Below are 26,763 nucleotides of genomic sequence, written 5' to 3' on the forward strand. Positions count from 1 at the left end.
AGCTTGCTCAAACTCATGTCCATTGAGTCAGTGGTGCCATTCAACCACTTCATCCTCTGTCATCCCCTTCTCCTCCTGCCCGCAATCTTTCCCACCATCAGGGTCTTTTCCAATGAGTTGGCTCTTCGAATCAGGCAGTCAAAGTATTGGAGCGTCAGCTTCAATATCAGTCCTTTCAATGAATATTCATGGTTGATTTCCTTTAGGATTGACTGGTTTGATCTCCTCACAGTCCAAGTGACTCTCAAGAGTCTTCTCCAATATCACATTTTGAAAGCATCAATTTTTTGGTGCTCAGCCTTCTTTATGGTCCAACTTGGGGCCCTTCCAAGGCATTTCTACCCTTCAGTGGTCTGAGGGCATGCAGGGGGGGTAGCCACTCACACCAGCCTGGAAGGCAAGAGGGCCAGAAGCCAGCCCCAACTTCAGCTCCAGTCAAACAAGCTCCTCCCCACGCAGCCACCCGACAGCAGTGGGTCAAAGGCAGGGTAGCAGAGGACTCCTGGGGCAGAGCTCGTTATCTCTGGAGTATGCTGCTGCGGAGGCAGGCACAGACACCGAGGCCCCATCTCAGGCACAGCAAAGCTCATGAGGACGACACCAGGAAGCAAGGGGCCTGGGTTTCAGGGCAGGGTCCAACCCTGCTGGCTGTGTGCCTGTCACTTATATAAAGTGCACATATGCTTGCGGTCCACGATTTTGTCTTTCCCAAAATGACACGGTCTGTTTCAGTAAACGTTAAAAAAGCTCACTGGTATGAATACATATCTAGTTTTAACTTCCATTTTATTTGACATTTACTATGTGAGAGGCAGTGAAAGTATTAGTCGCTTTAGTCAGGTCCAACTCTTTGCAGCTCCATGGACTATAGCCCGCTAGGCTCCTCTGTCCAGAGGACTCTCCAGGCAAGAATACTAGAGTGGGTTGCCATGCCCTCCTCCAGGGGGAGAGACAGTAGGGTGGGCATTTTATACACAATATCTTATTAAGTCCTCTCAACAATTCCATGAGGCTAGGATAATACAGATGAGGAAAGTGAGGGTCAGAAAGGTTGAGCCCCAAGCCAAGGTCCCACTGCTAGCACGCAGCAGAGCTGGGATTGGAACGAGAGGCTCTCTGGCTTCAGAGTCCTTTGCCCCAAACCACCATATGATGCAAGGACTAAGCAGTGCTGGTCAGTTGCCAGCCTAGACCCTTTCCTAGCCTCTGACCTCTAAAACCACAGACAGGCTACAAAGGAAGGACAGTCTCTCAGAAGGTCACTTTTCTTTATTCTCTGTCACCCCAATCTCACAGCATGGTCTGCGGGAAATCTCAAGGTCTGGCCAACTCACAGGCTTCCCTGTGCCCACTGAGGAGCTGAAGCTCCATAGGCCCGGGGTCTCCAGTTGACACTGTGGTGTCGTTAAGTTGCTCCGTCTAAAAGCAGGTCCCCTGGATCAAGGTTTCTCGGTCACTCCTGGGTCCCCTTCCCAGGGCACAGGCACTTTCCGCAGCTTGTCCTCTGGCTTGCTGCGCCCATCCTAGGAAAAGGCGGGGAGGAGCTCGGGAAAGCGGGTGTCTCCTGGTTGGAAGAAGCTGGGACCTGGGCCTTTGGCCTACTTTGACCTGGGGCAGGTCATGGCCCTCGGGAGGCTCCACAGCAGGCCCAGGCCAGACCACTACTCGGCGGAAGCAGAAGTCTCACCACATTTTGGCAAAGTCCACTTTCTTCACTGACTTGGCCTGAAAACACCTCCTGAGTTCAGAGGGACGCGGGTGACAGAAATCCTGGGTTCAACTCCGCTGGGAGCTGCCGTGCTGGGACAGGACTTCTTTCACTTTGTCCACAATGGTGCCCACCTCAGCCATGGCCCCCAGACCTAGGGAGCAGAGTTATTCTGTGGCCCTGCAGACGGGCAGGGGACCATCCTCCACTCACCCCTGCCCAGCGCCCCCTGAGTGTGCCACCCAGAGCCCAGTGCCTGAGAAGGCCAGGACCAGGCCTGAGCCAGATCCGTTGAGTCCCATCAGAGATACCCCGCCCCCAGGACAGGCCCCAGGAATGGTTACAGCAACCACCTTGAACTGTTCGGGCTACACGTCAGGGAGGATACTGGGCACATTACTGAACAACTCCAAGAGGGAGGAATTACCACTTCCATTTCCCAGGTGAGAGAGCTGAGCTGGAGGTCACAACGGGCTGGGATATGAGGCTGTGGGAATGAGCTGTGAGCCTGGCCGGACACCCACCTTGGTCTCCACAGACCAGCTTCTTGGCCACACAGGGGATCTCGATGTAGCCAAAGGCCTTGAGCTGGCCCACCTGCTGTTCGGTGATGGGGTGCTCCCACATGGCGGTGTTCATTGCCGGGCAGAAGAGCAGGGGTTTGCTGCGGTCCCAGGCCCGGATGACACAGGTCTGTGAAGAAGGACGGGCGTGCCTGCTGCTCTGCCTGCCACCCCTCCCCAGACTTCCCAACTGTTACCCACTGCTTCCAGGCTACAGCCAGCTGTGGGCCTGGAGTGACTGGGGGCCACTGTCTGCTGTCTCGTTACTCTGAGGATGTGTCTCTGGGTCCCTCCCACCTCCCCCTAGGCTCTGACATAGGGCCCAACATACAGGAGCTGCTCCACTAACGCTGGCCATGGCCCAGCCACCTCCAAGCATACCTCCACTTCTGTGTAGAAAGGGCTCCTGGTGCCCAAGCATCTGTCTTCCCTACAGCCAGCCATACCTCGCAGTGGCTCTTGCAAAGCTGAGGACCAGGCTGCCAGGCAGGTGGGCCCGTCTACCCCACACTAGCTCTTCTTGAGGCCAACTAAAGCGTGGCCATGAGAACAGGTTCCACAGGACCAGACCCTCTCCCACGTGCTATCTCATGAGCCCGCCCTGTGACCCTGTAAAGAAGCTGCTGTCCCACATCACCAAGGGGAAGCTGCACTTCCAGGAGGTGAGCTGCTACCCAGGGTGACACCCAGACAGTGATGTGGGGGAAGCTCTGCACAGCGCCCAAGTCCTCCACTGCCTCGTGCGGTTTCACTACCTCCCGCTGCCAGGCCCCTCCAAGTCACTACCTGAGCAGCTATGAAAAGGACAGACCAGCTCACGGACGGAGTCTTCAGCGCCGTGAGCTTTGCAATCACACGGACTTGGGTTCAGATCTTGCTGTGCTCTCTGCTGTGACTAGCCATGAGAACTTGAACAAGTCCTTTCATGACAGAAGTCTGAGGTTCCTCTCTGCAAAAGCCCTCTCCCTGGGTGGTCGTGCAGATGGAGGGTGAGAATGCTTATAAAGCTCTTTGCACAGGCCTGGCACAGATACAGGCTCCAGAAATAGTAGGTCCTGTTATTATTACAGACAGGCTCCCTGGGCCAGGGGCTGCCTTGGAGGGAAATAAGCTCAGGGGCCCACAGCAGTGCACTCCCCTGGGCTCTGACAGCTCCAGGCACCTCTGCCTGGGCTGTGGGCCCCTCAGGGAGCCAGTGGTGGGCACACTCCTTCCCTGAAGGGGAGCCTGTCTGGGAAAAGAGGGGGAGTCTAGAGAACAATGCCACGGATGGGCCAGGGAAAATGCCTGCCCTCCTCAGGGCCCCTGGCCTCTCCTGCGACAGGAAGGAAGCAGGTCAGCACACAGCTTCAGGCCCTGGCTGCTCGCGTCATCTCAGACACAGCGCTTGTCTCCCCACCAAGTCCTTGCGGTGGGGCAACCCGGCTGTGAGTGGACAGTTTCAGTTCACACTTCCTCTTGGCCCCGTGCCACCTGCTGCTTCTGCAGAAGCCATGAGCATACCTAGAAGAGTCCCCTGACTCCGTGTGAGGTGGGTGGTGGCAGGGCTGGAGTTTCTAAATGCCCTCAAAGCAAAGTACGCCCACCAGAGCAGAAACTCAACCCCTCTCTGCCCCATACGTCTCCAGCTTTTCCCATCTCATCAAGAAGCTCAGCGCTTCCTGGACAAACCACAGCTCCAGCAGGAACCTTCTGGCAGCAGGAAGACTGAAAGGAGGCATCAGTTCCCACGGTCATTTCTGTCTGGCCAATGCTCTATGTAGCACCTCAGGCTCTGCCCCTGGGAATCCGCTTGGGCTAAGAGAAGGCCTGGATCTGGGATAGGAGACCAGCTGCCAGCTAGACAGGTGACCCAGGGAAGTTATCTCCTCTTTCTGGATCTGCTTGGTTATTTAGCACAAAGAAGGGCCAGAGCCTGAGTGGGCCAGAGGATAGACAGATTCACATCACCCAGGCCCAGGGCCCAGAGACTGGGAACATAGGTTCATACTTAGCACATGGCTCCAGTGCACCCCAAGATCTAGACAGTGTGCACCCCAATTTCAGGGAGAAGGTTTGGAGGAGAGAGGAAGCAGGGCAAGCTCCTTTGGGAGAATATAAGGAAAAAACATCTTTCGAGAGAGAACAGAGCCACAGACCATGATGACAACAGCTTAAACTTTGTAGGATTTGCGGTTCTTTGAAATACTTGCACCTTCAAGTGAAACCTTTGAGGCAAAGGGCCTCAGGCCTGGTCTTGGGAACATATTCTACTGCTCAGCCAACTCAGTAGAGGGGAACGCCAAAGATTCCAGGGAGCGCTGGCAGCTCTGAAGAAAAGAGGAAAGCAGAGCTTTCGGGAGTGAGCAAGGAGTTCTCAGAGTTGGCCCAGGGCGGGGCTTAGCTCCTAGAGGTCAGCATGCCTTGTCACATCAGCTGGCTGAGGAAAGCCTGGACATTTGGTGAGATGGTGCTGGTTACACACAGTGCTGAGGCACTTAGATGAAAGTGACCAGGAGCCTGACCCGTTCTGATATCCTGTCAACCAGGTACCAGCCCCACCTGGAGGCATTCTTGACAACACGGCCCAAGCCCGCCCTCCTCTGCACTCCCCCACCCCTGTTCCTGCCACACGATCTGTCTTGCTCTTCTTCTGACCACCTGTGCTCTAATTCAAATGATGCTTAAATCACTAGCAGCTTCTTTGAGAAGCACATTAAGCACCCATCAACAAGCAAAGAGACTAACCCCCTATCTAAGCCCCCAAAACCTCAACTCAGCTTAGTTAGTCATTTCAGCATATTAAACTCTGAAAACCTTCTGCTGTTAGCGGAAGTAAAATTACTGATTACCTCATACATGTAATAAGTGTTTACTGAATGCCTACTGTATGCCCGATACTGTGCAACATGGTGATTCCATTGTCAAAGGACTGACACACCACATACCAGAGCATAGGCCAAAAACCCTCTCCTTCCAGACTGTCAGCTCCCTGTGTCCTGTGTGTCTGTCCACATAGGGCCTGGTCCCTGGCAGGTAAAAAAGCTGGAAGAATGAGGGAAGGGGGGTGATACGAAAGAGGTGGGAAGGATAGGGAACACACCCAGTCTTCCCAGGATGTTCATGTAAACAAAGGCTCCTTAAGGACAGCAGCTCCCTGGAGGTCCTTCAGGCCGAAGATGATCCCCACTCTACAACTGGACTTCTCTTCCTCTCCTCCAGCTCGAGCCTCTTGCCCTGTCTCCTTTCTTCCCCTTTAATTTCCACAATTTCAGGGAAACTACCTCTCAGCTTTGTGGTTAAAAGTACAGGACAGATAAGTGTGCCTGGGAGATGCATGAGGAGGTAAACACTCTTATCTGTTTGCCCCCATGACAGGCAGGTCCTAGTGGGAAGGCAGAGCTAAGGGGGACCGGCAACAGAGCTGGGCAGGGAGGCCAGCGGGAAAGCATGTGGAGGGCAGCCCATGGGCATGAGCACCCAGGGGCCTGAGGGGTGGACACCTCAGAGGGCACTCGCAAGTCAAGTCCGCCCATCAGGACCCAGGCCATCTGGCCACCTGCCAGAGCACAAGTAGGCCAAGTGGAGGGCGGTCCAGGGGACTGTGTTCTGAGCAAACCAGCCCACCGTACAGGGATTCCCAGGTGAGAAGACTGTCCAGAAGAAGCCTGCAGCTACCCACTCCAGTGTTCTTGCCTGGAGAATCCCAGGGACGGGGGAGCCTAGTGGGCTGCCGTCTCTGGGGTCGCACAGAGTCGGACACGACTGAAGCGACTTAGTAGTAGCAGTAGCAGCAGCAGCCCATGGTGAGCATGGCCCAGTAGGGAGGCAGGCCCGGCGAGTCACTCACAAGCAAGTTGTCACAGATGCCACTGGCCACCTTCCCCAAAGTGTTGGCATCGAGGGGCGCCACCAGCATGAGATCCGCCCACCTCCTCAGGTCAATGTGGAGAACTGGGTCGGATCGGCACTTCCACATCTGGCAGGGCGAAGGAAGTGGGGTCACTGGGCCGGCCACTCTCAGAGTGGAGGGAGGAGGGGCCGGAGCGGTTTGAGGGCCAACACAGACCTGGGGCAGTGAGTCAGGAACCCAGGGGAGACCACCCGAACGCCCCCCACCCCAGCTCACTGCCACCCCTTTGGCAGCTGGAGAACCCTGGCTGCGACACCAACGGCCTGAGAGAAACCAGGCCTGAGGAAACAAACGCCCCTTGTCTCTCTGAGCTATTCCCTTTAAGGTTTGGTTTTCAAGAGGACTGACATCTGGCAGGGAAGTCCTGGCCTGTCTGCTTGAGGCGGATGCTTGGGTTGTCCAAGCCAGTGGAAAGGCTCTGGGCGGTGAGCAATGGAGGGGGCGGGGTGGGGGAGACGGGCCAGCCAGAAATGTTCTAGGCTGAGAATGTTTAAAAATGCCTGGCAGGGCACCCCTGTGGGGCCCACACTTGACGTCTGGTGAATCGACCAGAGCCTGCCCCGGCGCGGGAGAGCAGCAGGGCAGCCCGGCAGCCGTGGGAAGTGAGGCGTTCCCGGCGGCCCTGACGCTGGGAGCCACGTGGATGAGGGTGGTGGGAACAGGGCTCCTCTGTGGTTTCATCAGCCCAGATAAGTACAAGGACACTCAACCCCAGGCACGGGGCCAATGCTGAGCTCTGCCTGGGGTGGGAGGAGACTGTGGGCCTCCTGCAGGCCAGAAGCTAGACAGATGTTTTCCTCATCGCCTCTGCCCAGAGGCCCTGACCGCGGACTTGAGCCTAGCCTGTCTGCTCTGGCCGCCAGGACCATAGGCTGCAGGGAGGACTGTCTTGTCCCGTTGATACAGACATGAGGGAACCCAGCCCAGAGGCCCAGCACTGACCTCCCATTCATCAGCGTCGCTGTAGAGGGTGACAGGAACATCCCGGGGGCTGTAAAAATGTTTGGCTCTCTCAGTTGTGACCACGGCTACTTCCAGCTGTCACCAAGAGAAGTGTTGGGGCGGGGTTGGGGGGGAGAAGGAAAGAGAAACTGTTACCAGAGCCCCCAGCCTGGAGGCCACATGGGGCCAGGCCAGGCCAGGTGAGAACTTTCTTCACAGCCTGGCTGCGGAGAGGGCTTCTCCCTCGGAGGCAGTGAGCCCTGCGTTTGCACAGTTACTTCCGCTGTCACCCAAAGGTCAAGCCTCTCCAGGTGCAGCTGTTTCACTTCCCCATCAGAGGGGCTGCCGAGGAATGAGTCACACAACTGCCCAGCATATATAAAGCTGCAGGCTCCAGCCACTTGGGCAGGGACAGACCAGGGCAGGCAGGAGGGGGCCCCCCCAGAAGGCTCCCGGGTCCTGAGCTCTGGGCTACACCACAGGTCTGCCCTCTGCAGGCCAAGGCACTAGGGAGCCGGGCCCTGCACGTGGTGTCTGCAGCCACAGCCCAGCGAGCAGGCAAGCAGAGTCCCTCCCAGGACTTCTAGGAACAGGCTTCATGGGCTCTTGCTGCAGACAGGCTCCAGGAAAACCAAACCCTAGTGCCCGATACTCACAGGGCAAGAGTGATGGTTACCCTCGAGTTATTCATTTAGTAGATAAGTTAATAACGCAAACAAGGGGGATGGCTAACAGAACAGAAATAGCACATGACAGTGTGAACGACACCAGACCCATTTCCATGACTGGTAAACTGAGATGCCAGACTAACAAGCAGACAGAGGAAAGCGGCCCAGAAGAGGTGGCTAAGAGGGGAGGGGGGTAGGAAATTACATCTTTGGGGGACATTTATCCAGGAGAGGAAAAAGTCAAGCCTAACAAGGACAGAACTAACCAGGGGGATCACTGGGGACAGTGTCTGGGCCAGAGGTGCTATACTGCCTTGATGTTGCTATTCAGTCGCTAAGTCATGAAATGCAGCACTCCAGGCTTCCCTGTCCTCCACTGTCTCCCGGAGTTTGCTCGAGTTCATGTCTACTGAGTCAGTGCTGTGGCCCAACCATCTCACCCTCCGCTGCCCCTTCTCCTCCTGCCCGCCATCTCTCCCAGCATCAGGTTTTTCCAATGAGCCAGCTGTTCACATCAGGTGCCCAAAGTATTGGAGCTTTAGCATCAGTCCTTCCAGTGAATATTCAGGGTTGATTTCCTTTAGGATTGACTGATTTGATCCCCCTGCAATCAAAGGGATTCTCAAGAGTCTTCTCCGTGTGGCCTACACGGGGGTTATAAACATTTTTAAGCCAAAAAATATTAGGTTTGCCCAAAAGTTCGTTTGAGTTCTTCTGTAAGATGTTATGGGAGGTTTCACATAGAAAATCCAACGTTCTGGTTTCTCTCAAAAGCTCTGGCACTGCGGGGGCCACGCTGTTGCTTGAATTGAGTTGGTGGTGCTGAGCAACGGCTGCTTTCTTGGATGGGCTATGCCCGTGCCTTCTCCACCTGGTCCCTGCCACTTCCTATCCTCTTGCCAAGGCTCCCTCTCCTCATTTGTTTCCCACCTTCTGTGGGTTGTGGGACACCGCTCTGCACAGCATCTGAGAGTGAAGCTGGAAGCAGGGAGCAGAAGTCTCAGAGGCAGGCTGTGGAAGAGCTTCAGGTCTGGGCCTCCCAGCCGTCCAGCAGAGATCACAGACTCGTCCATCCTCCTGCTCCCTCCTGGGAACCTACCAGCCCCCAAACGTGCATAGAACCTCCTGCTCCTGCTGAGCAGTGGGGTCCCTTCCAGGAGAGTCCTGAAGGAGCCTGGTCCAGTTCCGAGCAAGGTGGCAAAGGAAAAGGGCTGCTGTCGCCCACAGAATCCAGCCCTGAATATGTCACAGGACCAGCACAGGTGAAGAGAACGGAAAAAGGCAGGATGGTGCTGAGACTCTTAAGACCCAAGACAGTGATGAGGTAAGGTATGGGGCCAAATAAGTGAGAAGGAACCACAAGAAGAATATACAACTTTCAAACCAGCAGAAGAAAACTCAGTCTACACAATAAAGGAACGGGAAAGGAAAAGAAATAAAAAAGCAGTGAGAATACATGATAAGCAGAAAGCACTAAATAAGATGGAAGAAGTAAGTCCTAATAGAATAGCAATTACAGTAATTATATAATTGGCTAAACTCCCTGATCAAGATTCAGACTCATATATTGGATGTTTTCAAATCCATCAATCACATCAAAATGTCTTAAAAGACACACTTAAAAACATATATAAAGCTTAAAAGAATAAACATGCAATTAGATAAAGTGGATTAAACTGTTTCCTGTCAAAAAGCCCACTGAAATAAAAGCAAAGGGATTTTTTTTAAAGGTATGAACACCCAGAACAAAGAGAAGAGGACAAAAAGAAAAACCCAGCAGTTAAGATACGTTAACACATAATATATGGAAATGGAAAGAGGCATTAACAGATCAGATCAGACAGGACCAGATGCTCTTTTTTTTTTTTAATGAACATTCAGTGAACAAAAAAGAACTCTTGGAAATTAAAAGTACAAATAGTCAAAGAAAAAATTCAACGTAAGTTTAGAAGAAATTTTTCAAAAAGTAGAACATAAAGAGATGGATAATAGTATTTAAAAAAAAGAGAGAAAATCAGAAGACCAACTTTAGAGGTCCAAAATCTGACTAATAATGAGTTACTGAAGGGGAGATCAGTAAAATAAGAGGGGTGAAAATTACAAAAGAAATAAAATTAGATTTCCCCAAACTGAAGAACTCTCAGGCTGGAACCATCTGTTCTGCCCACGGGGCTCTGAGAAGGTGGCACGCGGTTAGGCTCAAGGAACCTGGAGTCTCACTTCCCGGCCCCCACCGAGGGTTGGTCAGAGGAGCCTGAGCCCACACCAGCTCTGGAAGCCACATCCTCCTGAACTGACGTACACAGGGTTTGCAATCAGCAAAACCTCAGGAGTTCTTCTCCCCCATGTTGCTGCTAAACCACAAGCCCCAAACTCTACCTGCACTGTTACTTTCCCAAAAGAAGTCCCTCACACTTCCCTGGTGGATTCCACCTTTCCAGAGCTGGCCCACTGTTTCTGCTCAGTCAGTGCAGAGCGAAAATCTCAAACCTGTTCCCCCTGGCCTGTTCTCTGCCAGTACCACCGTCAACAGTCCCAAGACACAAATCCAAATCACGAAAAGAATGAGGTCAAGAGCAGAGGCCTTCCCCAAGGTCCATATGGAGCTTGGCGTGGGAAAGAATTAAGAATGAACCCTGGGCTTCCCTGGAGGTGCAGTGGACAAGAATCTGCCTGCCAATGCAGGGGACACGGGTTTGCTCCCCGCTCCAGGAAGATTCCGCATACGTTGGAGCAACGAAGCCCCTGCACCACAACTACTGAGCTCACATGCTGCCACTACTCAAGCCAGTGCGCCTAAAGCCTGTGCTCCACAGAGAAGACACGGCAAAAAATAAATAAAAAAGAGAGAAAGGCCAAGGCAATGAGAACTGCACCCTGCATGAGAAAGTGGCCCCTGCTTACCTTAACTGGAGAAAAATTCACACGCAGCAACCAAGACCCAGACCAGCCAAAAATAATAATAAAATAAATTAAATTTTAAAAAAAAGAGAACGAACTTTTCCAAGTAGGACCTGTAGGTCACCAACCACAACCTCAGCACACCAGGACAAAACTTGCCCAATTCAGGAAATGAATCACCAAAACTGGGTCAAGTCTCTTCTACTACCATTTATTCTTTTTCAAGTTCAAAAGAAAAAACTGGAAACAAAGTTAGGACTCAAGAATCCCCCACCCTACCCCAGGTTATACCACTGGCCTCTGGGACCGGGCGTTGTTTCATTGTTTTTTCCAAATATGTGCATCAGTCATTTCCGTCATTCTGAGTTTTCACTGCAAGCTTCAGGTCACTCTGGTGACTTCTGGACCATATTCTTGCTTCATCTTTGGTTATTATGTCCTCCTTCCCATTTAACTGCTTTCCCATTTCCTTCAACAGAGAGCTTCCCTGGTAGCTATATCAGCTTCTGGTCACTGCCTTCTTTTCCTTAAGGGATTACTTTCTTTTATTTCTAAGAACTTCCTGACTATCCTGGACAGTCTGCCCCTTAAGATCACCCCAATTCATTCTCCCTATTCTGAAATTTGAAAAGCTGCTTCCTGAAGAGCTAGTTGCCCTGCTCTCCCCTCTCTCCTAACTCTGCCCTGCTCTCCCGTCTGCCAGTTCTCAAAGTGAGGACTGTGACTATGGACAGCCTTCAGAAACATCCCCAGTTTGGTGATGGTCCTGTTAGGGGCTCCCTCCTCCCTGTCAGCTCTACCCTTCCCTTCCCTCTACATGCCCTTCACCGTCTCCCCCAGCTCCTGGGGGAGTTCCAACCAGGGGTCCAGGTAGGCCTCCCACCCTGGTCCACTGCTGCTACTCGAGATCTTTCCCTTACGCTCCTCTCTAGTCTCTCTGGCTACCCTCCCAGGTTACACAGTCATTGTTAGGGAGCTTCTTGAGGTCAATGTCTTTATACAGAGTTATGTGAAGAGTATGTGATGAGCCATCATTCCCAATGGCCCTCCCTTGACCCCTATAAAGCAGCCACGTCTCCTTGGCAGTGACCCTGACCCCAGTGTTGTCTGGCAGGCCCAGGCTAGTTTTTCTGGTTTTAGAGGGATGTCACTTGATATGATTCTTCAGTCCCATGGGCTTTGTTCTTTCCTTTTCATTCACTCTGTAAAAAGGTTCTGGGAGCCAAGAGCTAGGCCCTGGGTTTCCATACACTTTTTTTTTTTTCCTTCACAAAAAAGGCATGTCATGTTACCCTCTGAGATACTAAATAACTTGGACTATTCATTCACCCTGACCTTTCCCTCAGCAAATGCTAAGGAGCCTTGGCAGAGCAGAAAACTCCTGAGGACAGGAACCCTCCTTGGCTTCCTCTTACACCCTTCTGGGTCCAAAGAGAAGCAAGGCTGGACATTAAAACAGTTTCTCACACACTTCAGAGTTCCTGAAAGGCAGCTCTGTGCTTGGCCCCCTGGTGACAGCCCTGCCAACAGTTTCTGTCTTAATATTTTTAACCTGAGCCTCTGTGATGTGACCAAGGCATGGCCAGGCCCTATAGTATAAGCTGCCTACATTTTGCTTAGCATTTATGGAGATTCCTTCCTGAAACTAGTTGGAAAGTCTGGCGTTCTTTCTCTGTTGAAAACACATCAGCAATCCCATCTGGGGGTCCTGGGGAGTCAGGCAGGGGAACTGGAAAACAGAATTGGGGGCAATTCCTCTATTTCTACGGTTAGGTCCCTGGCCTGGCCCAGGCTCCTTCTGGAGCAGGTATCAAAGGGACCTGTGGAAAAGCATTTTCACAGTCACAGATGAGATTAATCCCATGGCTTGAATGTCCACCTCCGCTCTCATCTCTGGCCTCTACTCATTACAACCATGAGCTAGATGCACCCTTCCTCAAGTGTAACAATCAAAAATGACATTGTCCAGGGTTCCCTGGGAGGCAAAACTGCCCCGATGGAGAACCACCACTCTATAGAACAGCTAACACAATTCTCTGCAGCGAAGAAAACACGTCACATCTGTGCTGTCCAGTATGGCGGCCTCCAGCCACACATGGCTACTGAACACGTGAGGTGTGGTTGGTGTGACAATGAGAACCGAACTTCTGGTTTTATTTCAATAATTTAAATCTGAATGCAGCTAGTGGCTACTGTATTATATACCACAGCTCTGGAATATACAAGTAGAGAAGAGCCCCAGCTGGAACCCCTAGCTGAGTGGTTAGAAAAGAGCAGGGGTTCCTACAGGGCATGTGACTATGGCTCCACAGGAGACTGACAAGGACTCTCCGAGGAAGCACCAGCCATGACCTGACCTGGCACAAGGCGAGGAGTCCAGAGCTCTGGTGGCTTAGTCCTCTGGCTGTCTCGCAGCAGAAGACCATGACACTGGGCCTCCCAGTATTGACACTGGCAGTGCCTGGGGCCTAGGGGCCAGCCAAGCAGCTGGCATGACCCTGAGCGTGGGGGTGGCAGGTATGCTGTAGACAAAAGGGCTCTGGGTGCAGTCAGCACACGGGGTTGGGGGGAAGCTATGGAGGAGGAAGCCTCATTAACAAATCCCTGAGGGAGTTCCGGTTGGCTGAGTGGGTGTCCCAGCGGCTCACAATGATATCTCTCCACTTGACAGACATTTACTGAGCCCACTACACACACGGCAGCCAGAGCTGGTAGGGGCTTATGTGTCTGTCTATCAAGTGGGTAGGTGATACATGACCCCTGACTACAGAGCAAGATGGACCAGGCAGGAGTTCACACCTGCCTGGGGATTCTCATCCTCACGGCTGTGGTTAGGTGGAGTAGAGAATGCCCGTAATCTGAGCTCTCGAGTCCGCTTGCTGATGGTTGTCAAGAAACCTGGTCTTGAGCCCAGTTCTGCCAGCCCACTGGCTGGGGGATCTCGGGCGAATGCTTTCTCTCTGGCCTGGTTTCCCTCCTGAGCCAGGAGCCATCTGGACCATAGGGCCTCCAAGAGCCCCTCCAGCTCACTATACCATCCTAACCTTCTTGTGACCCTTACCCCTTCCCACTAGGCTCTGCCATTCTCTCTTCTGCCTCCAAACTGGCCTCTGGGGGAGATGCGATTCTCGGCACACGGCCCTTCCTGCCATTCAAGTAGCACCAGGCTGCCAGTCTCTCTGTGCATGCGTGCTAAGTCACTTCACTCATGTCGGACTCTTTGCAACGCTGTGGACTGCAGCCCGCCAGGTTCCTGTCCATGGGATTCTCCAGGCAAGAATACCGGAGTGGGTCACCGTGCCTTCCTCCAGGGGATCTTCCTGACCCAGGGATCGAACCTGTGTCTCTTAGGTTTCCTGCACTGGCAGGCAGGTTACCACTAGTGCCACCTGGAAAGCACTCAATCCCTCTGTGCACTTCCCTGACTAAAGAAATTTCTCAAGAATGAAGCTAGAGCAGCCAACTGCAGAGGCTCTCCCTCGGGACGCTGTTCTGGAGTATCAGAGAAGGACCCTGGTGCAGGAGCCCAGGGCTGGCTGCCTCTGTGGCCTGTAGAACTCACTCCCCGGGGGAGCAGGCCAGAGAAGGATGGGGCCAGCCAAGCCAGCGGAAGCCCAAATAAGTGCCTCAGAGTGCAACAGCTGAACCAGTTTCCACAGCAGGACCACAGAGCAGGCAGGTGCTCCCTGCCTGGAAAGAAAGGAAAACCTCAAACCAGGCCATGTTTCTTCTGCTCTCCTTTCCTCAATGAGAAGTATTAAAAAAAAAAAAGCATAAAATCACAAAAAAACACTCCATGATATCCCCAGCAAAATCTCCACTGACTTTAAAAACTAAAGTAAGTACACACAGAGGTTAGAAAATCAAAATAGAACAGAAAGATGTAAAATCCAAGTCTCTCGTCCTGCCCCCATCTAGCCACAAGGGTAACCACCTCCAGAGGGAAAATCGCAACCAGTTAACCTAGACATGTCAACACACAAAAGGAATACTATATGCCAGCAGTGGGCAAAATTTTTCTATAAAGGGCCAGATACTATTTTAGGCTTTGTTACAACTACTCTACTCTGTAGTAGCAAGCCTGTAGCATTTAGTTGTTGCTGTTGGTCAAAGTTGTGTCTGACTCTGTGACCCCACAGACTGTAGCCCACCAGGCTCCTCTGTACTCCACTATCTCCCAGGGTTTGCTCAAATTCATGTTCACTGAATCGGTGATGCTATCTAACCATCTCATCCTCTGCTGCCCCCTTCTCCTTTGGCCTTCAATCTTTCCCAGCATCAGGGTCTTTTGCAAATGAGTAGACTCTTCACATCAGGTGGCCAAAGTATCAAAGCTTCGGCTTCAGCATCAGTCCTCCTAATGAATATTCAGCACTGATTTCCTTTAGGATTGACTGGTTTGATCTCCTTGCAATCCAAGGGACTCTCAAGAGTCTCCTCCAGCATCACAATTTGAAAGCATCAAGCTTTCATGGTCCAACTCTCAAATCCATACATGACTACTGGAAAAACCATAGCTCTGACTATATGGACGTTTGTTGGCAAAATGATGTCTCTGCTTTTTAATATGCTGTCTAGGTTTGTCAGAGTGAACAAGCGTCTTAATTTCATGGCTGCAGTCAACATCTGCAGTGATACTGGAGCCCAAGAAAATAAAATCTGTCACTGCTTCCATTTTTCCCCTTCTATTTGCCATGAAGTGATGGTCATAGGCAATACTTAAATGAATGGGTATGGATGTGTCCCAGTAAAATGTTACGGACACTGAAATAAAATTTTATATAATTTTATGTGTCACAAAATATTTTTCTTTTGATTTTTTTCAACCTAAAAGGTAAATAGTTTATATTTGTATGGTTTACAGGCCATACAAAAACAGACCACAAGACTGTGGCCAACGGGCCACACTTTGCTAACCTCAGCACCTTGTTCATTTCACCTGTATCCTGAGGACTGCCCCACAGCAGCACATGAGATCCACCCAGGCTCCTAAATGGCTGCCTTGGATTCCATCAAGAGGTTGAACCATAACTGGCCCACAGTTCTACTGCTGGATATTTGGTTTGTTTCCATTTTAAAATTATAAACGGTGCTAAAATGAACATGCTTGTGCATTTAGTGAGCTTCCGTACCCCTACAGGGTTTAATCCTATGGGTGAATCAAGGCCTGTGACCATTTTTGGTTTCTCCAGATATTGCCCAACAGTCCTCCAGAAAACCAGAAAAGATTTCATTCTGCACATATGCAGGCCCTCCTCCCTCACTTCTTAACAGTCCTGAACGTCCTGACAGGCATTCTGGAAACTCAACGTTCTCTAAGCCAAAGGTCTGCCAACTTCCTGGGTGGGAGATTTTCCCCACTTTCAGAAATCCTCTTCTGGCTTTCAGCCCTGCTGACACCTGCCCAGCAAAAGCAGACAGAAGTGTCTGTCTTCTCCACAGTAAGGAGGGTGTCAACCAAAGGGCACAAACTGACTGAGCTGACTGCTCAATTACAGAATGCAAAACAGCCACAGCCCCTACATCCCAGGACCTTCTCTCAGGCTGTCTTTGGGTCCTAGGCCTTTCTGCCCTCACATCTAGAATCTCTTAGCCCTGACGCCAGGAGAGGCCTTAGAAATCAATCAGTTGATTATCCAGCCCCCACTTTACTGCAGGGATAAGAAAACTGAGGCCATAAAAAAGATCTGACCTGCCCAGAGTCCCAGCGTGAGAAATCCTCTCTGCGCAGCAGCCTCTCTCGAGGGAGGGCTGGCCAGCCCCACCACATCCAACTCCTCCCACCTCTCATACAGGCTCCAAGGCTTCTCTGCAGGTGGCCACTCTGGATGATGGCTGGTGTGTGAGGCAGCAATCCAAATTCCTTCCTACCCCTCACTCCCTCAGTCTCCCTGGTCTGGCTCCAGGTCAGTGGTCCTCCTGGGAAGTCTGAACACACTGATGAATCAGCAGTTGTGAGCCAGGTCTGTAGAAACACCCAGTTCCTTGCCGCCCACAGCCCAGCTGCTTTTGCTAGCTGTTTGCTGGTCAAAATCTAGGGATCCCCAGGGAGCTCAGGAAAGCATGTGAACACATGACTTAGGCAAAGAGTTGAGGAGGACTGCTCCAAGGCACAAAGACTACTCCTGGGGGGTGACTCAGAAGGAGGGCACTGGGGAGATCAGTTCTATCAGGGAGTAGGGGGCAGGGTGGGGGCGAGAGAGGGAAGGCCACCACCCTGGGACCAATACAAGGCAAGCAGGGATCCCCCGAGGGTTACCCACTGGGCCACTCTAGGAGATGTCTACCCACAGGAAGGGAGGGCCGCGGGCCCCCCCACATCAGCAGATAGACATGGCTCCCCGGCTCCTCTCACGTGGGCTGCCTCAGCAACCCCAGCACCCCACACAAGTGGCTGCCCTAAAGGACACGACGACGAGGGAAGAGGAGAGGGTGAAGGGCAGGAAACACACACCGTTAAGTGCTTCCGTGTGCCAGGAGCTGTGTCTAAGCGTTGGCGCAAGACGACAAGTTGTTTCAGCTCTGCCCCCCTCCCCGAGCCTTGACGGCAGCCTGAGGGGATGGGTGACAGTCCTCATCTTTATTTTAAAATGACAAAGGCAGGCCCCCAGAGGCTAACTCCGGGAGTCCTCCCTGCTAGATCACTGCCCTTCTGGAGTTGTTCAGCTTCAACTCCAGCGGGAGAGGGGGGCGCCAAGTCCCGTTCCAGATGTGGCCTGTCGGCAACAGAGGCTAGACTAAAAGGCCGGGGGCCGGCTGGAGAGCCTCCCTGCTCCAGGCAACCCTCTCCTCACACCCGGCTAAATGCTGGCCCAGTGGGATGGCAGGAAGCGGTAGAGCTGCCATTTCCCTCTGCTCTGAGGCTGCCCATCTGTTTCCTGGGATAGGACTCCCTGCCCCCATCCGGCCCCAGGCCGGAAATTCACTTGCTCTGGGGCTATGGGAAAAGGGAACTGCATGGCTCCCTCCCTCCCCAGAGGGCAGCGGCAGAGGCTGCCTCCCGCCCTCAAGGTTCTCACTGGCCAGCTCCTACTGAGGGTTCTGGGCACACGAGGAGGGGGCAGGCCAAAGTGGTTCCTGCCCAACCAGCACCACTGCCCAGCCTCAGAGCAGCCACAACACCCTCCCCTCTTCTGGCCTGACTGGCATCCCTGGCTGCCTGGAAGGTGAGGTAAGGGGGTGACTTTCTGGGTATAAGTTTGTGGAAAGTTTAAAAAAAAAAAAAAAAGGTTTCCCGCCCCTGCCTGTGAGTCACGACGTGGTCATCTGCAAGTGAGCACTGCCCCCTGCTGGACGCTTCGGGTACACCCACCTGTGTCACTCTGACTTAAGTGCTGAGCAGACATAAGCAAGGAAAAAGCACACCCTGCGCCCTAGCAGTTTCAGCTCAGTTCAGTTCAGTTCAGTCACTCAGTCCTGTCCGACTCTCTGCGACCCCATGAATCACAGCATGGCAGGCCTCCCTGTCCATCACCAACTCCCAGAGTTCACTCAAACACATCCATCGAGTCCGTGATGCCATCCAGCCATCTCACCCTCTGTCGCCCCCTTTTTCTCCTGCCCCCAATCCCTCCCAGCATCAGAGTCTTTTCCAGTGAGTCAACTCTTCGCATGAGGTGGCCAAAGGACTGGAGTTTCAGCTTTAGCATCATTCCTTCCAAAGAACACCCAGGGCTGATCTCCTTTAGAATGGACTGGTTGGATCTCCCTGCAGTCCAAGGGACTCTCAAGAGTCTTCTCCAACACCACAGTTCAAAAGTATCAATTCTTTGGCGCTCAGCCTTCTTCACAGTCCAACGCTCACATCCATACATGACCACTGGAAAAACCATAGCCTTGACTAGACGGAACTTTGTTGGCAAAGTAATGTCTCTGCTTTGGAATATGCTATCTAGGTTGGTCATAACTTTCCTTCCAAGGAGTAAGCATCTTTTAATTTCATGGCTGAAATCACCATCTGCTGTGATTTTGGAGCCCCCCCAAAATAAAGTCTGATAGTTTCCACTGTTTCCTCATCTATTTCCCATGAAGTGATGGGACCAGATGCCATGATCTTCGTTTTCTGAATGTTGAGCTTTAAGCCAACTTTTTCACTCTCCTCTTTCACTTTCATCAAGAGGTTTTTTAGTTCCTCTTCACTTTCTGCCGTAAGGGTGGTGTCATTTGCATATTTGAGGTTATTGATATTTCTCCCAGCAATCTTGATTCCAGCTTGTGCTTCTTCCAGTCCAGCGTTTCTCATGATGTACTCTGCACAGAAGTTAAATAAGCAGGGTGACAATATACAGCCTCGACGTACTCCTTTTCCTATTTGGAACCAGTCTGTTGTTCCATGTCCAGTTCTAACTGTTGCTTCCTGACCTGCACATAGGTTTCTCAAGAGGCAGGTCAGGTGCTCTGGTATTCCCATCTCTCGAAGAATTTTCCACAGTTTCTTGTGATCCACACAGTCAAAGGCTTTGGCATAGTCAATAAAGCAGAAATAGATGTTTTTCTGGAACTCTCTTGCTTTTTCCATGATCCAGCGGATGTTGGCAATTTGATCTCTGGTTCCTCTGCCTTTTCTAGAACCAGCTTGAACATCTGGAAGTTCACAGTTCAGGTACTGCTGAAGCCTAGTTTGCAGAATTTTGAGCATCACTTTACTAGTGTGTGAGATGAGTACAACTGTGTGGTAGTTTGAGCATTCTTTGGCATTGCCTTTCTTTGGGATTGGAATGAAAACTGAACTTTTCCGGTCCTGTGGCCACTGCTGAGTTTTCCAAATTTGCTGGCATATTGAGTGCAGGACTTCCACAGCATCATCTTTCAGGGTTTGAAACAGCTCAACTGGAATTCCATCACCTCCACTAGCTTTGTTCAACACCCCACAAAACTAGCATCACAAATTGTGTCAAAGGTCATTTGTGGTTCCCCAGCTTGGTCAAGATTCTCTTCTTAACCAAACATTAGTCAGTCTCTTTTGAGCCACTTTGCAACTAGGCCTGTCCCCAGGCTTCATCCTCCTGAGCACGATTCCTGCTGCTACACTGGTTTACTAGGCAGAATCTCACACCCTCGCTATGTGATCAGTCTGGATATCTCACCAGGCTCCTCATTCCCCAACACTCCCTAGACGATGTCTGATCACCTGGGCTGCCTTCAGAGAGAATCAGCCAGGACAGTATGCTAAAATCTCCCTTAGCCTGATGTTTCTTCTTAATTTTACATACATACATACACACACATACACACCACTCCTTGGCTACAAAGCTTCACTTTTCCTTGCTGTATTCATAATTAAACCCAATTCTATACTGAGGTCTAATTTCCCTTATCACAATAGTTTTCCTGAATAAAATCCCACTTCTGGTCTTTCTTGAATACATCAAGTGAACAAAACCACATGGGCTGAGGCAGTCTAGGAAGGCTTTTATGTGAAGTGTTTGTGAAGAAACTGAAAGGGCAAGGAAGAGTAGGGAGGGTGGCACAGCCTGGAAGGGGCTGGCCCAAAGGAAAGGCCATCAGGGGCTGCTAGAAGGAACAGACCAACAAAGGGCCTAGGATATATGAAGAAGTAGGGTTATCACTTGTTGGCTTTCACATTTTTTAAAGCCTTCAACTTTTCCCACAAAAGAATCTGCCCTGGAACCCAATGCTGCTGCTAAGTCGCTTCTGTCATGTCCGACTCTGTGCGACTCTATAGACGGCAGCCCACCAGGCTCCCCCGTCCCTGGGATTCTCCAGGCAAGAACACTGGAGTGGGTTGCCATTTCCCTCTCCAATGCATGAAAGTGAAAAGTGAAAGTGAAGTCGCTCAGTCGTGTCCAACTCTTAGCGACCCCATGGACTGCAGCCCACCAGGCTCCTCCATCCATGGGATTTTCCAGGCAAGAATACTGGAGTGGGGTGCCATTGCCTTCTCCAGGAACCCCATACATAAAACTGATCAACGATGAGGTGACCTGACCAAAGGCAAGGGGCTAAGCCCACTACCTCTGGCACGCCGTGGTCGTCTCTGGGCATCTCTGGGCACCTAAAGGAGCAGAGTTTGAAACCAGAGCTGCAGGCAACAAGGAGTCGCTAAGGTTCCAGTGCATTTGGACTGACAGGACAGCCATGGTGTCCAACAAGAAAGGAGGACAGGGCAGAAATGTCCAGGATGGAGTGAAAGCGGGGAGCCCACAGCCACCAGGGGGCGCTGAGGACTTGCCACACTTCTCCAGCCAGCCCTTTTCCACACCAGGACCTCGGGGAACTGAAGGTCAGTGTTTGGGAAGCCGAATCCTCCATTCACGTGTTCCTTTCCCAGTCTCCATTCACTCTGTGTCTATCTAATCTAGTTCCTGGTTATACTGTCCCACTCATCTCCGTCTGCTGCGTCCCCCACGTATCAATGCACACAGAGGACTTCCACAAACACCATGATTAAGAAAAGGAAAACCCTGTCTACTGCACAAAAATGGGCTGGCCCCAGCGCACCAGCTCTCTAATGTCAGAGGCTGTCTAGTAAGGATACTCACATCAGGAATGTCCAAAAGCTTTGACACCAGAAGAGGCACCTTCAGGGCTGCAACACTCCCAGTGACTCCCACGAGAACACGGAACTGTCTTCTCAAGGGTGCAGCAGCTGAACATGTGGCCCTTGGTTCCATGTGGGGTCCAGTGGCTTCGAGTCCTGGGAGCCTGCCAGGATTGGGCTCCATAAAGCTCTGTCAGGATTTAGGATCTAAAAGCAGAACAGGGCACCTGCTTCATTCATACATTCAACTAAAATGTACTGAACACCCTGTGTTAGATGCCAGGCCAGATGCTGGCGCTCCCCAGGGGTCAATAATCCCAGCTTCTGGGAGCAGTTTGATGAGGCCAGACACCCCTACCCCACATCAGTCTGTCACACTGTAATATGGTCGGTGCCAAGTAGTCAGAAACCTAAAAAAAAAAGTAACATTCAGGTTGAGTCCTGTAGTATGAGGAAGTTTCTCAGAGAAGAAAACTTCGCAACAGCAATCTTGCAAAAGTGAAGAGGCCTGAAGGAGGGTGGCAGGTTTGGGTAACAAAGAGTAGCTTAGCAGTGAGGTAAAAGTGTGACAAGGGGGCAGTGGGGTGGGCAGGAGGTCAGGGACTCCTGACAAAATCAGGTCAAGGACTAAGTGTCAAGGGCAGTGAGGGCCAGGGTGGGTTTTCATTTTAGAAAGACGGTGCCAGTGCTGGTAAGAAGTCTGGAGGGCACCTTGGTGGTGAAGAGACTAGAGGGGGCAGACGAAGAAGGAGCCGCTGCCGTGGGCTGGGCTGACTAAAGACTGGCAGGGCAGGTTCCAGGGGTGCCTATGGGGTGGACCCCTGGGCAACAAAGGGGTTTGGGTGCTCCAGGGAGGGATTTGCCTCTCTGTCCCTTTCCCTGTGGATTAGGCACCACCCTACAATTCCATGGCCAAGAACAGACAGCATAAAAAGGATAAAGGCCACCGCATGAGATTAGCTGCTTGGTTTCTCCCTCTAGTCCCCAGATGTTGTTAGAAGTGATTGTTTATGATTATATGGCTGATGGATGCATCGAATCCTACACTCTGGCAGGCTGCACTAGCAAAACATACTCATTCCATCAGCAACAATCACCAAGGGTGATCACACCAGGCAAAAGAATTTTGGAAGACACAGTTGCTGCCTTCAGGGAATCTGTGCATGGACTGAGAAGACAGAAGTCACACCTGAAATCATTTGAGATGGGTCCTTCTGTGGGATGGACCTTTCAGTGATCACTGATTCCATTTGGACATCAGTTTCCTTGCCTTTCCGTCACCACTTTCCCACGACCACCACCACCAGCAAGCTCCCTGAATGTCTGACCTGGTTTAAACACAAACCACTAGGCAGGTTATCAGGCCTGTGGTAAGTCCTGAACATCTGCTGAATGGATAATCACCTGTACCCTCTGAAGCAGAGCTGGGCAGAGAACAGACACCTGGCCTGTGAATAAGGAGCCCTGGGCCCTGTCCATGTGCTCTTGACCCGCTGCGTAACCTTGGCTCAGGGTCATTCCCTCCTTGCACATGTCTTTTCATCGAATAACGCAAAGACAGGACCAGGTGATCTCTGAAGCTCCTCCCGTCAGCAACCTTCTGAGTCCATGCACGAAAGACAAGAGGTAAGTGACGCTCTCTGTATCCTGGGACATGTACTCAAAAACGGTAGAATCAACAAGGGGAAGGGACATCAAGGCAGACCCCGAGGAAGAAGTCCAGTGAGTCACTCAATGGCTACTTATCTGACTGCAACCCTTAAGGGCTCCCTCTTTACTCCGCAGGTCCCTTGGCTCCTTAGGGCCCCCTTGCCCATTTTTTACCTTTAAGACTCAGACACATACCCATATGAGCTGAGGACCATGTTTGGGTCGATTATACCACTCTTATCTGGAAGGGTCTCCCAGGGGCCCAGACCCTTCTCAACAGAGGTTAAGCACAGGCCAGTTTCGTAGAACAAGACATCCCCCCAAAGTTCCATTTGTCAGCAATCTCAATCTCTGCTCTACATCAGAGCCTCAGCCAGGGCCATGTTTGCCCACAGCAGAACTGAGTCTACTCTAAGGCCTGGAGAGTCCTGTTGGCAGCTGACAAGGCTAGAGGGCCTATCAGCCAGCTTCTTCCCAGAACTAATCTATGTGCTGATCAGCATCCAGGAGGAGGCACATTCTCAACTCTCCAGAAAAACCCACCTGCCAAATCCCAAACCTTGACCCTTGACCCTAGCATACAACTAGGGCTAGGAAAAGAGAGATTCCCGCAAAATCAGAAACTGAATTTAAAATCTCCTCCTGGTGGCTCAACAGTAAAGAATCTGCCTGCAATACAGAAGACTGCCTGCAATGCAGGAAGCAGGTTCAATCCCTGGGTCAGGAAGACCACCTGGAGAAGGAAAATGGACAAAATCTCATGGACAGAGGAGCTTGGCAGGCTACAGTCCATGGGACTGCAAGAGTCGGACATGACTTAGCAACTAAACCACCACCGCCACCACCACCACATCAAACTGATATAATTCCTAAGAAACAGGTTACTGAAAGCAACCAGTTAAATCTGGGGCAGGAATTCATGCTGGTGACTTCAACTGCTTCCCCACAGCAGGTGGTACAGCCCAAGATTTCCTATTAATACTTAGACTGCTGAGCAATCTTTGTTAAGGACCAAACCCTAAATATCTTTCTAGAAAAGAAGAGGGAGGGGTGATATGTACTTTAGAGAGTAGATGATTTAACCAACATCTGAAAGCAAGGTCAAATCAGCTCAAACTGCCAGTCCCATTGAGGGCAACAGTTGGCAGGAGTTCTCTATGTTTACTCTCAAAGGTAGCTGTAGACAGCACCTCATCTTCCTGAGCTCTGCTGGACTCACAGGAACTCTTGAGCAGCAGAAACAGCTGGTAAGCAGAAAGGCCAAAGGGCTGAAAGCTGTGATTACTGAGCCTCAGGCTCCCGGGGTGCCAGCCATGCAGGCAGCAACATGCATGCAGCCACAGCCAGAAAAATGACAAGCTTCTCTGTCCTCTGAGAAAGACAAGGCCAGACAGATAAAGAGCCTCAACTTGTGGCAGCCTTGTGATGTGTAAGTCTCCTTTTCAAAGAGTTTAATTAGGGCAGAGTTAAGTAAAAGTTTCCGGAATGCTTGCCAATCACAATACGGGCAAGTGTGGAGCCAGGGCAGAACCAGGGCTTTAAAAAAAATCCAGACTGCGGTTTCAGGCCAGCACAACCACAAACAGGAGCTGGGGCCCAGAAAAAAGAACTGAATTTGGGTGAGCGGGCAGGGAACCCAGGACTCTCTGGCCTGACGTCAAAGTTCCTCACCCCTGGCCCCAAGATTACGCTCTTCCCTTATCTCCCACCAGTCAATACAACTCTGCCCAAGTAACACCTGCAGCTCCCGGTAGTGGCACTCTTCCCCCAAACCCAGTCATTAAAAGCAGTGGCACACCTGCAGGAGCACTTTAAATCCCTTCCTTCAAGGAAAGGCAAGGAACTCTTCAGGGAGAACTCAAGGTCTTGACATTCTGCTAAGACTACTCTTCTCTCAAACCAGAAGCAGCCAGGCTTGACTCTGCAGCTCCTGGAATCCCGTTAGGCATCCTTCCTCAAGGCCACAAGTTGGGGACACATTACATTCAGGCTTCCCAGGTGGTACTAGTGGTAAAGAACCCACCTGCCCTTGCAGGAGACGTGAGACATGCAAGTTCAATTCCTGGGTGGGGCAGATTCCCTGGAGGAGGGCATGGCAACCTACTCCAGTATTCTTGCCTGGAGAATCCCATGGACAGAGAAGCCTGGTCCATAGGGTTGCACAGAGTCTAACAGGACTGAAGCGGCTTAGCACTCACACATTAATATTACATTCACACGTGGAGGCTACTAACAAGGGAGTGACTAGGAACTGCTACCTCTCAGCCACTAGGAGAGATGAGGACAACTTCTGCTCCAAAGTACCCATCACTTCCTCAAGTTGGGAATCTCTCCTGCCTATTACCTGGCACTGGCCTCCAATACTTCAAAGTGCAGCACTGAAGTTCTTCTCTGACAAAATTTTGCCTCACTCTCACTTTTTAATGTCATTCAGCACTTTTAGGTGGAGCCAGGGGATAACTGCAATATCCCGGGGCTTTCCTTTTTCTGTTGTATCAACTTGTAAAATGGTTTGTACCTTGGGCCATCCCCTTTCCTTTTTGAAAGTAGGCACGGGTTTTTTTTGTTTGTTTCTTTAAGGCAAGAGGTAAACGTGGGTAACCGATAGGGCTACCTTTTATAAAACTAGGTTAAAGGGCCCTAGGCAACTGCAGAAGAGCATAACGCAGGGATGGGAGGGCACATACAGAAATGCACCACTTCATAGTATACCTATAGCTGATTCATGCTGCTGTTTGGCAGAAACCAACACAATATCGTAAAGAAATTATCCTTCAATTAAAAATAAATTAATTTTAAAAAATAAATGCCCCACTTCAGGATGGAGCTGGGAACAGGTCCATAGCGCTCCGGACCCATAGACTCCACAGCCCCTACACACACACTGCTACACACACACACACAGAAAACCGGAGATCGGCAGCGGACACACGCGGACACACGCATACACACGCACAGCTGCGCACCCGCAGCGGCGAACAAAGATTCTTGGGCACCAATAGCAGAGAAAGGACACACATGGACACACGCACCCACATACACGGAAACTGAGGTCACACAAAGAGGTCAAAGTCGCCAACGAAGCTTCCCCAGCCTCCTGCTTGCCCCACCACAGGACACCAGCCTCCTCGGTTCCCTCAGCCTCCTCACCCGCGCCAGGCGCGTCTCGGAGCAGCCCCAAATATCGCGGTATCCCGGTCGCCCCTCCCGCTGATTCTGACTGACACGCAACTTTACGGCTGTCGGAGGCTGCCTCCGCGACCGCGTAGCCTTCTGGGAGTTGTAGTCAACTTCTCAGCCTTCCAGGAACTGTAGTCCACTCGGGGAATCCCACCGAGAACACCGGTTGCCAAGTGCTTGGTATTTCCTGTGTTCATCTGGGCCTGCCAGTTGTCTGACCTCTTCATCCCCCCAGCCCCACCCACACTGCTTATCACTGCAGTACTTAATACTTTTACTGAGCCTATCTTCTATGTTTGTTGTTTTATTTTTTTTTGGCTGTGCCAGGCCTTAGATGCTGCATGCGGAATCTTTTAGTTGCAGCATGGGGGATCTTTAGCTGCAGCATGTGAACTCAGCTCTTCCTCAGGAAACTCAGAACTCCTAACAGGCAGAAGGACTCTGTAGCAATTTCAACGCTGCCTCAGAGAAAGAACTACACAGAAGTGTGTGACTTTTGAACTCTGGGAATGACAGGCGACAGGCCCATGGACCCACCCTACTTCCATGCCCCACAGCCCATGGCGAGGCTCCACACAGGCCCTCATGAAGACACACGACACAGCAGGACACAGAGGGCCAAATGTTCCCCTTTATTACGGTTCACTCAGTTTCCACAGACAGACACACTGGCTCAGGCAGCTCAGCTGCCAGTTGGAGAATGGTCTGTGTTTCCCAGAAACAAGGAGGGGCAGTGGGCACCAGCAGAATGCAAAAGC

General features: G+C 51.5%; 1 protein-coding gene across 4 annotated transcripts; it reads right to left on the reverse strand.

Moving 5' to 3' along the window:
- Window positions 1–803: 803 nt before the first annotated feature.
- On the reverse strand, window positions 804–25,996 carry PPCDC (phosphopantothenoylcysteine decarboxylase). 4 transcript variants are annotated; one of them, XM_052659790.1, is made up of 7 exons: window positions 25,866–25,949; window positions 24,849–24,943; window positions 21,177–21,382; window positions 7,106–7,201; window positions 6,101–6,229; window positions 2,233–2,401; window positions 804–1,862 (listed from the first exon to the last, which is right to left on the reverse strand). In XM_052659790.1, the coding sequence occupies exons 3-7, from the start codon at window positions 21,357–21,359 to the stop codon at window positions 1,777–1,779; spliced, it is 663 nt and encodes a 220-aa protein (XP_052515750.1). In that variant the 5' UTR covers window positions 21,360–21,382; window positions 24,849–24,943; window positions 25,866–25,949; the 3' UTR covers window positions 804–1,776. The 4 variants fall into 4 exon arrangements, with proteins under 4 accessions (XP_052515750.1, XP_052515751.1, XP_052515749.1 ...); XM_052659791.1 differs by lacking the exons at window positions 24,849–24,943; window positions 25,866–25,949 and adding an exon at window positions 25,976–25,996; XM_052659789.1 differs by lacking the exon at window positions 24,849–24,943 and having other exon boundaries at window positions 25,858–25,976.
- Window positions 25,997–26,763: the final 767 nt, after the last annotated feature.

This window comes from Budorcas taxicolor, chromosome 21, assembly GCF_023091745.1.
Source record: "Budorcas taxicolor isolate Tak-1 chromosome 21, Takin1.1, whole genome shotgun sequence".
NCBI classification, from domain to species: domain Eukaryota; kingdom Metazoa; phylum Chordata; class Mammalia; order Artiodactyla; family Bovidae; genus Budorcas; species Budorcas taxicolor.

What these genes read in the sequence shown, in the direction of transcription:
- PPCDC (XM_052659791.1), bottom strand. Translation starts at nt 21,359, where the DNA reads ATGGAGCCCAATCCTGGCAGGCTCCCAGGACTCGAAGCCACTGGACCC. An exon ending in GCATCTGTGACAACTTGCTT is followed by an intron (nt 2,402 to 6,100) that starts GTGAGTGACTCG and finishes CCTTCTTCACAG; the next exon opens with ACCTGTGTCATCCGGGCCTG. An exon ending in GCTGGTCTGTGGAGACCAAG is followed by an intron (nt 1,863 to 2,232) that starts GTGGGTGTCCGG and finishes TCTGCTCCCTAG; the next exon opens with GTCTGGGGGCCATGGCTGAG.